At 38.1% G+C, this 17816-nt stretch overlaps 1 protein-coding gene across 2 annotated transcripts in view; it reads right to left on the bottom strand.

The window, feature by feature from the left end:
* Nucleotides 1-5914: 5914 nt before the first annotated feature.
* Nucleotides 5915-17816, bottom strand: part of PLCB1 (phospholipase C beta 1) — a 702980-nt gene continuing 691078 nt past the window's right edge. The window contains exon 32 of one of the 2 annotated variants that reach the window (XM_030310080.1): nucleotides 5915-9210. In XM_030310080.1, the coding sequence (XP_030165940.1) occupies nucleotides 8983-9210 (228 nt within the window). In that variant the 3' untranslated portion in view covers nucleotides 5915-8982. The remainder of the gene's footprint in view (nucleotides 9211-17816) is intronic. The other variant, XM_030310081.1, reaches the window with a different exon arrangement.

Here is a 17816-nt window from a genome sequence, read left to right as displayed (position 1 = left end):
GAATATTTATAGCCTCTACCAGTAAAAGGATAATTCTGTTTTTTTCTGCTTAGCTTGTGAGCTATTTGGGGGCAAATTAATCAACACTAGAACATTCAGGAAGGATAGAATGATTTACTTTCGAAAAGATAAAGAGTTTAAAGAAAATAAAATAAATCCAGAAATGAAGATAAGGGGGGAGAGAAGGCAAAAGTCTGCACAGACTGAAGTTTGAAGGAGATTTGGGGGGACAGTGTCCTTATTGTGACAATCACATACAGAGAGAGAAAGAGAGGGAAGAAGCAGTTTTAACAGACTTTGTAATATGTTATGAATCAAACCCTATTTTGCTACACTTTTTAAATGTTTGTTTTTTGAGAGAGAGAGAGAGCACAAGTGGGGCAGGGGCAGAGAGAGAGGGGAGCAGATGACCTGATGCAGGCTCTGTGCTGACAGCAGAAAGCCTGATGTGGCACTTGAACTCACAAACTATGAGATCATGACCTGAGCTGAAGTCAGAGGCTTAACCAACTGAACCACCCAGGTGCCCTATCTTGCTACACTTTACAGAGATTTCTGTACAAATTTATCTCTTGTTTTCAACTACTTTTCTGGTCTTTAACTGGTGTTGTTAATGCTTCCTGGAGATTTGGCTTTTATTGGTTTTAAATAAATTAATGTATATTAGGTTCTCATGAAAGAGATATTTCTTTGAAATTAAAAAAAAAGGAAATTATAGTATTTCACTGATTCTAAGATTTACTTTTAGCCTGTCTGAAATCAGAATGTGCCTTTATGTTTGATGAGGAGTCATAGTTTAATTGGCAACATTTTGTTCCTTTGTTATTAATACATTTCTTTTGGACACACTAAACTTTTTGACAGTATAATTTCAATAACATGTTCTGTAATTCATTTCAACTTTTAAAGGCTACATGATGAATATTTCCATGACAATATTCAAAATTTCACTTGTTGTTAGTAAGTTTCTTTCCATAAAAAATACACTGGATTCCAGTGAATTCAATCCGCATTGTGAGACTTATTTTGCACCCTGTTTTGAGGAGGATGAAAGAAGTCTGGAAAAATAAACAAATATTTGACATTTAGTAAAAAAAAAATAAATAAACAAATGACTTTTTGGATTCACAGAGAAAATAACCAGTACCATTTTCCAAACAACCTCCAAATATTCAGTGGCCCAGGGGAAAATGATAATTGTGAGAGACTTTGTAAGACAGCGATTTGGGGTGGAGAGGCACAAAAAAAAAGGCAAAAGGGACTAGAGGACAAAAATCAAGAAAGGGGGCCTATATTTTAAAATAAATATTCACCCAATTAAAAAAATGGGCAAGGGGAGCCTGGGTGGCTCAGTTGGTTAAGCTTCTGACTCTTGATTTTGGTTCAGGTCATGATCTCACATTGCATGAGATTGAGCCCCGCATCGGGCTCCATGCTGACAGCACAGAGCCTGCTTGAGAGTCTCTCTCCTTTCTCTTCTCCTTCCCCCTGCCCTCCCTCTCAAAAGTAAATAAACATTAAAAAATATTTAAAAACGGGCAAAGGATTTAAATAGACATTTCTTCACAGAAGATATATATGTGGTCAAGATACACAACATCATTAATTATTAGGGAAATGCAAATCAAAACCACAGTGGCATACTACGTTTTACTCACAAAATGATTTAAAAAAAAACATGTTGGCAAGAACGTGAGAAATTGGAAATTTCAGACTTTGCTGGGAACGTAAAGCAGGTGCAGCCCTTTGGAAAACTTTTTGGCAGTTCCTTGAAAAGTTAAATGTGGAGATACTATGTGAACAAACAATTCCACCTCTAGGTATGTACCCAAGAGAACCGAAAACATATTTCCAAGAAAAACTTGTACATGAGCATTTATAGCAGTACTACTCGTAATCATAACAAAGTGGAAACAACCCAAATGTTCATCAAGTGGTAAATGAATAAATAAAATATGTACACACTGGCCTATTACTCAACCATTAAAAGGAATGAAGTTCAGGTATATGCTACAACGTGGAGAGACCTTGAAAATTTCACGTTAAGCAAAGGAAAGCCATATATTGTATAAATCTAATCATATAAAATGTCCAGAGGAGACAAATCTACAGAGACAGAAAATAAATTTATGGTTTCCAGGAGCAAGGGAGAGAGACAGGGGAATGGAGAGTGACTGCTGATGAATATGGGGTTTCTGTTTGGGAAGACAAAAATGTTCTGGAATTAGAGAGTGGTGATTGATGAGAAACTTTTTTTTAATGTTTATTTATTTATTTTGAGAGAGAGAGAGAGCACACAAGTGGAGGAAGGGCAGAGAGAGAGAGAGAGAGAGAGAGAGAGGGAGAGAGAGAGAGAGAGAGAGAGAGAATCCCAAGCAGACTCCATGCTGTCAGTGCAGAGCCCAAACTGAACCATAAGATCATGACCTGAGCTGAAAAAAATAGTCAGATGCTTTAACTGACTGAGCTGCCCAGGCACCCTGGCCGACTGATGAGTAGCTTTTGACTATTAAAAATAACTGAAATGTGTACTGTAAAATGATGACCTTTATGGTATGTGAATTATAGCTCAATAAAAGTGTTATTAAAATATCTATATGGAGAATATTCCAAGAAACAACTGCACTGTGTGTGGATTCCAGGGTGAAAGAATGGCTCCTGAATTCTCTCTTGTGGGAAAAATAAGCTGTTGTTATCCCTGGAATGTAAGGTAAGCCTAGCTTTCTCTACCCATGTCCCAGAACATATTTGGTGATTGACCTACTTTAATCACTCATTTGCTGTTTTGTGTCTTGGGGTTGGTCCCATAAGTCAAAGGCAAAGAATGTGGGCTCTGTGGTTTCACTATTACAGAGTTGCAGACCCGTGAGGTGCTTAGACAAGACTATAGCTTTGAGTTAATGACACTTATTATGTATATATTAATGGTTTACTGTTTTCTATTCTAGAACTAATAGCTAGATGAGCAAGTAATAGCAGTAATAGGTAGGCGAGCAAACAAATTTATTCAACATAAACTCATAACAACTGGCCTCAAAAGTATTGGTGGAGTATGTATTTAAGTAAGAGGGTCATTAAATCAGAGTTGACATGTACTTTATATGTAAAAGAAAGTACAAAGTGTTTGGTGGCTTGATTGCATTAGTGGACACCATTCATGACCACCTTGTGTCCATATCCTTTTCCCTATAATATTGTAGCGTCTTTCTATTCTTTATTAGGACTGGTCTTATGACTTACTTTTACCGATAGAATGTAGTAGAGGTAACAGCGTGCCAGTTCTGAGTTTAGACTTCATGAAGCCTGAACAGTTTTGCTTATTCTCTAGATCCTGCTTCTGACATGTGAGAAAGCTATTGCTAGCCTGCTGGAGGGTAAGAAATCATAAGAGCAGAACCATGTCACCCCAGTTACTCTAGCCACAGCCTCAGACATGTGAAAGAGTCCAGGTAGGATCAGCTACCAGCCCAGTCATAGCTGACTGCAGATGTACACATGATCCCAACTGAGATCAGGCCAGCCCAGCCTAGATCAGCAGAAACATCCATCTTCCCCTAGACTCACAAAGAATAGAAAATGATTAAGGCACTAAGTTTCGTTAGGTAGTGATAGGTAATTGATGCAAGATACAATGAAAGCACAGATGATGAGGCCTGAAAAACTTGGGTGAATGAAAGAAGGCTTTCTAGAGGAAGTAGCATTTATGCTATAAATCCAAAGATGAATAGGAGTTAGTCAGGGAAAGGAAGAAGAACCTGAGTGTGTGTGTGTGTGTGTGTGTGTGTGTGTTGGGGAAGGGTTCAAGGGAAAGAGAAACAGAAAGAAAGGGTCTAAGTAGTTGAAGGAATGGTATTCAAAAAGCCCAAGAAACGACATGGCCCATAAGGCTGGAATGTGGTGTGGGTGAAGAGTACTAAGAGATAAAGTTAGAGAGTCAAGTAGAAACCAAATCATGTAAGATCTTGAACATTTATCAAGGGGTTTAGTCCTTAGCCTGAGGACAGTTGAGGTCAATAAAGGCTTTTAATCTCATTTTTTCTTTTGTATGACCAGTCTAGCTATAGTATGGGGAAATAGTTACACAATTTGGGACTAGTGGCAAGGAGGCCATTTAGGAAAGCCTTGGCAGGTGGTAGGAGGTGGTGGCCTGAACTTGGCTACTAGGAGGGAGGCCAGAAAGTGAATGAATCTGAGGGCTGTCACAGGGTCACAATTCACCCGATTTGGTGATTCACTGGAAGGGGGATGAGACAGCTGTCAGAGATGATACCAACATTTTGGTTTGGGTGACTGAGTTGATATTGATTTTGTTCACTGATGTAGAAAACAAAGGTGGTGGAACAGGTTTAAGTGTAACTACAAATTCGGCTGGGTACACACTGTATGTGGAAGATTGTATTTTTCAAGTAAGGCCATGCCTATGTATTTATCAACACTTCATATTCTTCAGTGTGATCCATGCTACTGCCACGGTGAGATGGGATCTATGTTTGTTCCCTCCTCTTGCTTTTGGGCAGGGGCTTGTGACAGCTCCAATGAACAGGGTCCCACATAAGTGATAGCATGTAACTATGAGGCTTGGTCATACAAATTCGGACACAGCTCCTGCCTAGTTCTCTCTCAGGAGGCTCACCTTTGGAATTCAGCCACCATAAAGTGGGAAAACTCAGGTCATTTGGGGAGGACACATGTGGGTGTTCCAGCCCAGATGCCTGGCTAGTCCCTCATACCATCAACTACCAGCCATGTGAATAAATTAGTCTTCAGAGGATTCAGGCTCCCAGTCTTCTTCCTTTCTCCCTTCTTTCCTTTCTCTCTCCTCCCTCCCTCCCTTCCTCTTTCTTTCTTTCTTTCTTTCTTCCTCTTTTTAAATGTTTATTTTTGAGAGAGATCAAGCATGAGCGGGGGAGGGACAGAGAGAGGGAGACAGAGGATCAAAAGCAGGCTCTGCACTATGAGTGCAGAGCCGGATGCTAGCTGGAACTCCCAAACCATGAGATCGTGACTTGAGCCGAAATCAATGGTCAGCTTCTTACCTGACTGAGCCACCCAGGTGCCCCAGCCCCTAGTCTTCTAATCTTCCCATCAAGGCCCTGAGTACTGTGGAGTAGAGACATATCATCTCTGCTCTGCCCTGTCTGAATCCTGGACCTACAAAACTGTGAGAGACAAGAGATACTGATCATTTTTAGCCACCAGGTTTTGGACTAATGTGTAACATAGCAGTAGGTAATGGATATATTGCATAAGGTGTGCCTATGGGACATTCTTGTAACACACATGTATATTCCTTTTTAAAAAAAAAATTGAGGGGCGCCTGGGTGGCGCAGTCGGTTAAGCGTCCGACTTCAGCCAGGTCACGATCTCGCGGTCCGTGAGTTCGAGCCCCGCGTCGGGCTCTGGGCTGATGGCTCAGAGCCTGGAGCCTGTTTCCGATTCTGTGTCTCCCTCTCTCTGCCCCTCCCCCGTTCATGCTCTGTCTCTCTCTGTCCCAAAAATAAATAAACGTTGAAAAAAAATTAAAAAAAAATTGATGTGGCAAACCCTATTTATGTTTCATAAGAAAACTTACACCAAGTACTCTGTCAGTTCATCTCCACTATTTGTCAAGAAACCTTGACTTTTGCTTTCCTTAGCTTTGGTGAAGGAAGGGAGAGAGGATCTCTAGAATGAAATTCATGGGCAGGTGAATGCCACTCCTGGATGGGGTGGTGGAGCGATACAGTAATGACAACTGTGCCCTCTGGCACAGGCACTGCAGCATCCTGGTTTCTTGTGCGGCCACAGAAGGGCTGTGTCAGGGTGGGCCTTATGTTCCTAATGACTGATACTAAGCCCACTCACACCATCTTGCCTGTCAAAGAAAAAAAAAAAAGGTTTGCCCTGACACCAAGAAATAACAGCTGGGATGTGTTAAGAAATTTTTATTGTTTCCTTTGGATTTATGATGAAAGCACATAAAATTACAAGTGGAAGAAACATCATGCCACAAAATTGCATAGAATTATTACAAAAATGTGAATTACGCATTTTAAATAATTGGAGATAGAAGAACCAAAATATGTACACTTTAAGAGTTTCAAATACTTTGTCCTATATTTTATTGTCTTCTGAAAAGGCAAAAGTCACAATGTCCAATCTGTCACAAACAATATTTATACAGTGCACAAGCGCAACATTAAATTCAAAGTAATGCAAGCAATGGCCCTTTCTTTCAGAAGGATTTAACGACTGCTTATCAATTACAGGAGTATTCATTAATGTATGGCGATGTTGAAATGTTCAAATGAAACGCTGAAAACCAAAACCACGCAGCATGTCATTAGAATTTTGAAAATTGGTTTTCACGGCCAAAACCACGCTATTCTCAGTAGTGTAAAGGTACCAGAGGGGCACAGTCTAATTTACTACACAGCTCTCTCTATTATAGGAAAGACCACAGTACAGAATTTCACACATTCAACACAGAACAAGGCAAATACATAAAGGCACAAAACTGCACATCATATAGACCCTTTTTCTTTATCTTACTCTATTTCAAGTAATATTAATATTGTTAAATGATAGTATCGCTGTAGTAGTTTCAATGATGCAAGATGGACAGTGTTACACACTACCCCACAACTGCAAAAACTGTCATTGTACAGATATAAAAATGTGATTACAGTAAATGGCCAAATACAAATGTATTGCAAAATGACTATCGAGTCACTAAGATCGTGAAATCCAACTACCAGAACAGTTTGTGTTAAGTCAAGTTTTTTTCCACTTTTGTCTGTCTCTGGCCTAAACTGTGATACAAGGTTCTGTAATAATCATCATTGTGTTTGGTTATGAATGCTATTATTAGTTCACTCTTCTGCAATGTTAGACAGTCTGTAATTTTGTTTATAAAAACGCAGCATTCAATTGTGCCCTTTCTTGCTTCCTTACGATTAATGCCTTTCTTTCAAAGTGCAAAAGTAGAATGCTTTACAAAAGAATTCTCTTTCAGTGGAAGATAAGTTTTATTAAGTGTCTAATTAATACCCCAAATCTTTCACATCAAAATATAATCATCTCCAAAGAGGATGGGATTTTTTCCCCTGTGTCTTGCTAGATGTGTTTTTTTTTTTAATCAAACACTCTTGCCTAATGTTTGAACTAAGCCTTCATTTTGATTAAAACTTAATTGTGATCCCTAGTTATTGCTTAAAGTTAAATAAAATAATTTGCATAAAAATACTAAATTCTTGAAACACAATTTTCAGGACACAACTGGTTTTTGCATTTTAGAATGTTTCGCTAAGCTACAATCAGACAGGTTTATTTTAAAGTAAAATAAAGCTGTGAGCATCTTTCTTCAGGGCTTTAACTTCAATGTTCTTTGTGTTACTCTCTATATTTTCTTCTATATAATTACTCTCTCTTAAGTTCTTTCAATAATACTTTTGATCAGTTTTCCCACAATATAATTTGTTTTTCTTATGCCACCCAACATAGAAACTTAACAAAAGACATAGTTAAGTGAGTTAAATGTACATAGTAGATATATAATGAAAGATTTTTTATGTTAGAATAAAATTGAAATCTGTCAGACTTAAAAATTATGAAAGATACTAATAAATTTCCATATTGCTGCCCTATACATTTTGTATATTCTATTAAAACAAGCTTAAAATCTGATACTTAAAATCCAGTTTTTGATCCTGTAAAATATATATCAAATTCATATTCTAAGTTCTAAATCTACCTCCACTCGTATCAATGGTTCCATCAATTGTTTCTTAGAATTTCAATATAATTTAATAGCAACATAATACAGATGTTTGACCATTTTCTTCTCTAGGTATTTATCCCTGAATTTGGTTTTAAGTCTTATAGAAGAGACTTGGGTCATTGCCAATTAAAAAACACACAGCAATACTTGTGTATGTGTGTGTGTGTGTGTGTGTGTGTATGCACTTACATGGCTGAGTGTGTACATATATACATGGAGATAATATATATCATTTATATGTGGGTTTGTGTATTCTCTACATAAATATTCAATCTTTATCTCTATAGTAAAAATAAATGAACCATATAAAATGTGAGACAGCAAAATAACCACTGGAACCTGTTCAGTCTGATTGAATCTCTGCTCAACATATATCAGCTCAACTATTTTTATTCAACCAGACAGACTCTTTGTAGTTATGTAATAATTTCAGGCCAACAACCAATGACTATCCAGACTTTTTCAGTGTAAATGGTCAACTCAGAAAGCACACTGTCTGGAAGTGTGTGGTCAGTTTGCCCAAGTAACCAAATGTAGGAGCCATATTACTAAGTCTTGGGATAGATTCACTGGGTGAGGATACAATCAAGTGACTTTTTCTCAAGAAAGAAAACCAACTTATTTGAATCACTATGGTATCTAATAAAGCCACGTCAGCAACAAATACACTGATGCCTCTACGATAAATAAATTAGCAAACTGCAAGCCGCCAGTGCTTGCAAAGCAAAGGATGGAACAGTTTAATATGCATGTTACCTTGAAGATATGGTAGTTGAGGGGCAGTTAGGAAAACAAATGCTGTAAGTTGACTGTCAATAGTGTTAAATAGTGCTATGCATTTCTCAAACTATTTCTATTACTTTGAAATACTTTACACCAGAGCTTCAAATAAAAACATGAGCTTGATTTTCTTCAGAAAAGACACTGTCCTTCATTAAATGTCCCAGGGAGCCTGGAAGTTGCCTGCTTTGAATTTACTATTGGAAAGAAAACAAAAGCCCCACATACATGCACTCTCCATAAGTAGACCTGCGGTAGTGTCCATATAACGCATAGAGCCTGGGCATGAGGATGTCTGTATGGATCTGTCTAGAACTCCCCCTTTGGTGTGGATTTTAGGCTAAGGGATGCTTCTCAGGAAGATGCTCCTGGGCAGTGATCTTTGTAGTAAGAGAGAGTCCGATGAAGTGGCCATGCATGTTTTGAAGGCCTGGCAGGAACAATCACAGAGGAGTATCAAACTCTTTTCCTGGGTTGTCCCCTTCTAGCTCCTCACTGGAAGGAGGCCTGTGGTTCAGTTTTCCAGGGTCTGAGGCCAGGGAGGGAGGGGCAGAACTGTGATTGCTGTCTTCACTGATCTTCCCTTTCATGGCTTCCTGCACAAACTCCAAGATCTCCAGGGGCAGTCTTTTGAACTTGTCTTGGTACTCTTGCTCCAGATCCATCTGCAGCTGGGAGACATCAAGAGAGGAGAGGATTTTATGTCATTTAGTTTTCTATAACCACCCACGTAGGACCTCTTTGAAAGAGATGTACAAAGATGGGGGAGAAATGAATTAATGTAAATACCATCCACTTGGTTATCTACAGAGACGTAAAACAGAGTGTAGTTGGACACATCGCTTGTCCATAGCTGAAAATCAAGTTTTGGATTCTGTGTGGAGGAACAGGGCTAAAGACCTGCAACATTATAAATAAATTCCATACCCACATACACATACACAGTAATGAATCTTTCTCTTTTTAATTTTTTTGTTTATTTATTTCTGAGAAAAAAAGAGAGACAGGGTGTGAGTGGGAGAAGGGCAGAGAGAGAGGGAGACACAGAATCAGAAGCAGGCTCCAGGCTCTAAGCTGTCAGCACAGCTCAAACTCATGGACTGTGAGATCATGACCTGAGCCGAAGTTGGATATCCAATCAACTGAGCCACCCAGGCGCACCACAGAGGTGAATCTTTTGAAAAAGTTTGCAGAAGTAATATGCAATGATCTGAAGTTCTTAAATGTAAAGGCTGGAAGCTTCTGATAGCTGGGAGTGCCAAGGTCAACCATGCATCAGGCTGGGGAGAGGGCAGAGGCTGACTGGAGAGGACAGGGGAGATATGTGTGGGCTTCGTGAAGTGTGGCCTCACTCAGAGGCTGGGAAGCCACAGCTGGGTACTTCTAGAGAGCAGATCCACGCATTTTTACAAAGTGAACATACTTATGTAAACCAACTCTAACTTCTGTTTTGACTTCTTTTATCACCTCTTTATTTTGATTTCCTTTTTTTCATTCTTATTTTATTTGCCTTGTAAATTGTTTTAGCTACCTAATAAACTGTCTTTTAATTTATCTCTTTAATGCTCTGGAGAATGCCCAGACTTTTAAAAGGCACAGAACCCTTTCCTCAAATGGAAGCCATAATCATAAAACAAGTGAAAGCTGGGCGCCTCTGTAGATGGGGTGAAGGGTGGGGCTGGCGGTGGGTACTGCCTGCTAAAAAGCTCTGCTGTGTTCAGCCCTATCGAAACCCAGAATTTTACATGAAATTTTCTTTCCTTATTGAATGGTAAGCAGGGAGTAGAGTTTTAGAAACAGTCTGTGAGACAGCATGCTTTTTCTCCTCTTAATAGCCTTGAGACAGATTTTCTTAAGACATGTCCTTAAAACCTTTAAGGAATTGCTTTTTGCGCTTCTCAAACTTTTAAGGTGCACACAGATCACCTGGGCTCCTGACTTTACTTCTGATTCAGGAGATCTGGGTGGGGTTCAAGATCCTGCATTTCTCAGTGGATCCCAAGTGATACCAATAAGGCTGGTCTACCTTGGACACCTTGGTTATCTTCCTGGCCTGGCTCACCTCGGAGCTCCCCTCTTACTTTTTGTTATGATCCTGGCCGTATGTCCTCCATCTGTGGCTTCATCTGTGGCTTCATGCTGTCTCTGGTGCCTGTCCTGAGCCCTGGCCCACCCAGGGTCAAGACAGTGCTCAGGGCGTCTGGCCCTCGGTGCTGTGACCCCCCCTTCTTTACCCACATTCTGGACAGTGTCAGCAGCGTGACAACACCCTCTTTAGTTTAACTCCTTTTGCTCTTGCTTCTATGCTAGAGAAATTCTGCCAAGACTTTGTTCTATAATGTGGGTTCATAATCCCTTATCTGCAATTCTAAAACCCTCAAAGTTCTGAAGTTCAGAACTTTATTGTAAATTTGTGGCAAACACATAGACATTAATTGAAATAAGCCTATTTATAATCTTTATATATTTCACGGAATGTGAATATCCATGCATGGTACTGTAGACATATTAATTTGTGTGATTATGAGGATGACCAAGCACCCTTCTGGAGTATTATGCTCACAATATATGCATTATATTACACTTTCTAAAATCAGAAAGATTATGAATTCCAAAAAAAACCATGATCCCAAGAGTCTCAGATAATGGACTGTGGATCTGTTTGAATGACCTTTTTTTTTTTTTCCACATCAAAAAGTGCCTGATAAAAATGGCTTGGCCTGAGTACTGAAAGTCAAGTATTCTTCCCAAATATAAAATGTAGGGTATTTATGAATATGTCATGCTGGCATATGAATTCTAATAAGCCAAGGAGGAAACAAGCTATGAGAAGGGCACCCATGGGGCTCTGAGATTGACATTGCTACAATAGAGCAAAGGCACCTTCACATACAGCTGCACCCTCACTGTTGGGAACAGGCGAGCCATTGGAGCATCGCAGACAAGATGACAATGGCCAATGCTTGCCCAGGTGTCTCAACAATTTGGAAGGGTGTGGGGCTTTTACAAGAGTGAAATCTCAGCCTGGTGTTGGGCAGTTTCCATTAACTACCATCCAGGTCTCACCATCAATTTGTCTCAAGTTTAATTCAGGACTGCATGCTGTTAAAGTTTTGTTTCTAAGGAATATAGGGAAAGGAAGAAAAGCAAGGGGCCCTGTGTTTAGGAAATAGTAGATTTGTTTTTCTTTAGGTTAGTGTAGGGGGCCTTCAGCTTTAGATACATTTTACATAACCAGAGTCAATTTCTCTGAGGTCACTCGTGGACAAGACCCCATAGTGCTTGAGAGTGATGTTTCTTTTTTAAATTTATATGTAAAAAAGAAAATGTGATATGTGAGACAATGTCAAAGGCTTAAACTAACACTTTTGAATATTTTTTAATAATCTGATTTTTAAAAATAATATAATCTTAATAATTATGATTCTGCACCCAATTCCAGTGTGTGAGCCTTCCCCCCCACCCCCCCATAGCACAAAGCAATTCCCTAGGACACTGTCTGTGTCCTATAATTTAACTCAACTCTGATATCTACCTGGAGATAGCATCAGATCCCACAAGGTAAGAGCTCAGTCCTAGAAGACTGTCCCTGACCCTCATCTCATTTCATATGTCAATTGCAAGTCCAGGTTGTCACCTGTGATTCTGACCAACTGGATATAGATTGGCAGCTCTAACAATCCCTCATTGGGTTCGATTAATTTGCTGGAGTGGCTCACAGAACTCAAACATTTTACTTACTAGGTTACTGGTTTATTATAAAAGGGTGTAACTCGGGAACAGCCAGGTGGAAGAGACGCATGGGGCAAAGTATGTGGAAAGGGGTGTGGAGCTTCCATGCTCTCTGAGCACCCACTCTTCCTGCATCTCCCTCGACATGTTTACCAACTCAGAAGGTCTTCAAACCCCATCGTTTTGGGTTTTCATGGAGGCTTCATTACATAGGCATGATGATGATTAGCCATTGGCCATTGATTCAACCTCCTGCCTCCCTGTAGGTTAGGGGTTGGCACAGTAAGGTCCAATCCTTTAATCCCACAATTGCTCCCCCTCCTCTGCCCCACAATCAGCCCCCATCTTTCCAAGGGGCTTTTGAAAAGTCATCTCATTAACATAATAAAAGACATCTTGTTGCCCATTATTTAGGAAATTTCAAGAAATTTCAAGAGTTTAGGAACCCTGTGCTAGGAACTGGGAAGAAGATTAATATAAATTCCTTATTATAAATCACAATAATAATTATTATTACTATCATTATTCAAAATAATTTTTAATTATTGACCCAATTGTGGCTAAGTTATAATTTTAGTGGACTTTTCTTTTATCATGGGTTAGTGGTAGATTGTATTGTTATAATCAGTTATTAACAAATTAATTACAAAATTTCATTTATTATTAAATTTCAAGTTAGAGCTTTCCTTTTATTTATTTTTTATTCTTTTAAATCGAATACTTGCTCATTGTAAGAAAACATGAAGGGTAAAGTCTGGCTCTGTTCCCAAAAAATCCTATCCATCAGGAGTCTAGTCTAAGGGTTGCAAATTCAGATGTTTGGGCGGGGGTGGAGGGGGCAGTCAAATCATGAAAATAAGTAGGAGTGAAGGGAGGCATGCTCTGTCTAAAGGGGTGCCAGAAACTTAGCTTTAGCCAATGTTTTCAATTTTCATGAAAGATGTCCTGATTTTTTATTGTTGGCAGTCAAATTGAACCACACTCATGAGTTCTATTGGGCTTGTGAAGGGTTTCTAAATTCTGTCCTAGCAGATTTAAATCTGGTTTAGACCAGAAAACTCAAGAGATTGGGTCTGACGATGGATTTTGCATTTGGATCCTTCCTAATTTTGCCTCCCCGCCATCCTGAGCTTCAGATGGTCCTTTACTGAACACCAGGGCTTGGTCTTGAAGATCCTTCTTCTGGAGTTCAGTGCCATCCAATCTAATTCCCTTCTACTTCATATCCTCAAGGCTATTGAATGTCTACTTTCTGTAACTCAAGCTGCAAGTTTTATGGGAATGGTAGATTAATTGCACAAATGATAGCAATTCCTCCCCCCTCCTTGTACTCATGGCCTTGGCAGTATCTCCTATCAAAGAGTAGAGTGTATTTTTCATTCCCCTGAAATTAGGGAAGTCTTGTGATTTGCTTTGTCCAGTAGAATGTGCCAGCATGCAGTTCTGAGCCTAGACCTCAAAAAGCTTCATGTGCTTCTGCTCTCACTGTTGGAAGTTTACTGAGCCATTATGTGAAGAAGCTCAGGCTAGCCTGCTATAGGAGACACAGGATCCAATTATATCCCTATCACTTCAGCTATGACATGAAAGTGAAGCTGTTATAAACCAGCCAGTCCCTAGCTGACCCACCAGCTAAACACAGGCTTGAGCAAGGCTACTGAGATCAGCTGAGCCTGACTCAGACCATAAGAATCACCTACAGTTCGTAGACTCATGAGCTTAGTGCTTATTGCGGTATGCCGCTCAGTTTTGTGTTTTTTTAGTTTTTTGGTAGGCAGCAGTATTGTGGCAATAACTACCTGATCTAGTAGAGAAATTCAAAGGAGTGTCATATATGGCCTGATATCACAAAGCACTCATAATTTAATTCAGCTGGCCCCATCTTTTCATTGCTGTAATCTTAAAACAGATTTTTGAGGGAAAATCACCATAGGACTGATAGATCTTCCTGAAAAATCTAAAGTTGAAGAATATGCTTTGGAGCTTTTCTATAACATTAGCAAACATGAGCTTGCTTGATAAGACCTGTTTTTAGGAAATGGGCAAAAGAGAGGGAAGAATATAGTGAAATTTAATCTCTCTTTTTAAGGCAAATTATTACATTGCACCCAGTTATTAATAAATAAGAGCTTGGGATGCCTGGGTGGCTCAGTCAGTTAAGCGTCTGACTTCAGCTCAGGTAATGACTCATGGTGGGTGAGTTCGAGCCCCATATGGGGCTCTGTGCTGACAGCTCAGAGCCTGGAGCCTGCTTCGGATTCTGTGTCTCCTGCTCTCTCTCTCCTCTCTCTCTCTCTCTCTGCCCGTCCCTTACTTGCACTCTGTCTTTCTCTCCCTCAAAATAAATAAACATTAAAATGAATAAATAAATAAATAAATAAATAAATAAATAAAAGCATTGCCAGAATTTGTTTTATTTTAGGCTGAGTTCTCCAATTTGACTAGCCAGACTCAATCTCTAAATTTCTCAGTTAACTTGATTTTCAGAAGATGTTGCTTACTCATAGCTTCTGTTTACTCTGGATAGTTAAGCAGGAAAAGACAACACAGTCAAGTTCAAATGTTTTTATCTCTGCCTGAGTATATTGTCCAAGAGTTTTGCACTTGGGATGCTATTCTGCCTCTGACATTTTTTCAATTGCCTTAGAAAATAAGGTAGAGATTTGATCTAGTTATGCAAGGTTTTGAGATTCATAAATTTAAAGAGGAAGACCAAGGAGAAAGTAAAGTTACTTATGAAGGTTAGTTTACAAATGGGAGTGTAAGGAACTCAGTATAATGTAAATATGGTATAGATATAAAATAAGACAGGTTACTGAATTAGTAAAGAGATATAATCATAGCCAATTTTCTAAGGAAACAAATTGAAACCAGAGTATAATAAGCTACTGTAGGATAAAAAGACAAAAGAACTGCTAAAACTTAAAAAAAAAAGCTACAGAAAAAGCACAGACAGATATTTAAGGAGATTTTTCAGTTTGACCTCAAGTCCAACTAAAGTCATTTTGCCCAAAGGAGTATATTAAAGACCTTAACATAAAACAGGAAGCAAACAAAAATCTTAGGAAAAAATCTAGGTGAGTAATTGCATAATCATAGGGTAAAGAGACCTTCTCAAGCAAGGTAGAAAAACGGTAAGCTACAAAGAAAAAATTTATTAGGTATATGGTTGATCCTTAAACAATGTGGGGATCCAGGGTGCCAACCCTTATAGCCAAAAATCCAAGTCTAATTTTTGACTCCCCACAAATTTGTTAATAGCCTACTGTTGACTAGAAGCCTTACCAATAACATAAACAGTCGATTAACACATATTTTGTATGTTATATGTATATTATATTAACACATATTTTGTATTGTTATATGTATATGTATATATGTATGTATATATATGTGTATATATGTATATACTTTAAGTAAGCTAGAGAAAAAATTCAGAAAAATTAAGAAAATCATAAGGAAGAGAAAATACATTTATTTATAGTACTAGACTGTATTGAAAAAAAATCCATGTATAAGTGTACCTATTCAAACTCATGTTCAAAGGTCACTGTATGTATCTAAATCAAAATAATCTTTTTTTGGTGAAAAAAATGGGCAAACCTCAAGCAATTCATAGAAGAAGTGCAAATATAGACAGTTGAGAAAAATGTTCACTCTCATTGACAAAAAGGGACATTCAATAGCACATTTTTTTAAAGGGATATATTGGTAGAAAAATAGTTTTTTCAAAGGAGTAATAACATCTGGTGAGAAATAAACTTTTTCAAACATTAAGCAATAATCTGATGTCTATAATATTTACAAAAGAGAAAATGTACATAGCTTTTCACCCAGGAACTCCACATTTGGGAAGGGAATCTGGCCCAGAGAAGAGAGCACATCAACATATAAGAGGGAAGCACCACCAAGCTTATTGCAGCGTTGTTTGTAGAGGTAAAAACAAAAACCACCATCAATATCCCACAAACAAAAAAAAACCCAAAAAAACAAAACACAATGACAGCAATGAGAATAAAAGCCCTAGAAACAACCCTAATAATCTTAATATTTTGCCACATATGTATTATTATTGCCTATCACTCTTTTTTTTGGTGAAACATTTGAAAATAATTTTCAGATATCACAACACTTGACTCATAGGTAGTATACCACACATCTCCTAAAAATTCTACATTATGGCAATATCTTAATCACGTCAAGGAAATTGATAATAATTCCTTAATGTTACCTAACATCCATTCATGTTCAAATTTTCCCAGTATTACATCTCCCAAAATTTCCAGCTTTTTTTTGGACCAGAATTCCAAGTTCTTATATTGCATTCAATTGTAATGTCTTTGTCTTTTTTATTTCTTCCACTTGAATTATTTATTGTTTAAAGTTTTATTATGACTTGGAGTTTTGGAAGAGTCCTGTTCAATTTTCTTATAGAATGGCCACATGTTGAATGTGTCTGATTATTTCCTTGTGGTGTCGTTTAAGTTGGTCCTGGAAAACTGCCTTTCCTGTAAACTAGAAGTTAAGCCTGTAAGTTTGATTAGATGGGGATTAAACATTTGCTTGAACAAGAATAGCCAATAGGTATTCTTTTATATCTCATATTGTAATGTATCAGTGAGTGCTATTATTGTGTGGTTGCACTATCAGCAATGCTAAATTTGATCACTTGGCTAAAAGTAGTAAATACCAGACCTCAACTTTGTCAAGACATGTTTTCCTGTGGCTATTGGCAATTATTCTGTAGGAAAAACTCTGGATCTATATAAAGTTTCTTTAGCACCTTTTCATGAAATTGATGATTCTTGCCTATTTTATTAGGAGTAAATTCATTTTTCTATTTTTTTTAAATTTAGCTAGTATCCTTCTGTAAGGAAGAGCTTTCCCTCATCATGTGGAGAGGAACCAGAGTTCCTCCTAAAAAGGCAGAGTAAACATTTAATTCTTTTCCTTTGATTCACAAATACTCTGAGTAAGGAGTTGGGGCAACAGTAATTTCAAAAAATAGCAAATGAGTCTTCTTTTTCTTGTCTCTCTTTCTCTGAGAATAACTACAGACAACACATATTTATTTCTATTTATTCCTTTTGTTTAAATCAGTTACAGCCATTAGTCTTTTTTGAGCTCAAATTGTCCTATATAATGCCAGCAGAAGCCCTTGAAGGGCACGCTCCTGGGTCCTTTTGACATGCTGTCATCAGTTTCTGAGCACTTGCTTGCTTTTCTAGGTAAAATAAGGTAACTCAGGCACCTCTTGTCCTTTCTCTGCCTCAGACCTGGAATCAGCTACTTTTCCAAGGTGCCTTTATTGGAGAAGCATTAATAACCAAGCTTGGGTGCTAAAAGTGCTCACTGCTACCAGACTATCATTGTATTTAGGCTCTCAGGAGACAATAGGATGTGTATTTTGGAAAAATCGTTAGTACGTGTTGATATTTCAAATTTAATATAACATTATAGAATTTTTTTCTTAATTCTTTGATTCTATATTGGTATATCTTTTATATTCTGTAATTAATTTTGTATATTTTGTTTTTTGATAACA

The sequence above is a fragment of the Lynx canadensis genome, chromosome A3 (genome assembly GCF_007474595.2).
Source record: "Lynx canadensis isolate LIC74 chromosome A3, mLynCan4.pri.v2, whole genome shotgun sequence".
In the NCBI taxonomy this organism is placed as follows: domain Eukaryota; kingdom Metazoa; phylum Chordata; class Mammalia; order Carnivora; family Felidae; genus Lynx; species Lynx canadensis.
The sequence above is the reverse complement of the archived record's forward strand: the minus strand, read 5'-3'. Positions and strand labels throughout refer to the sequence as shown.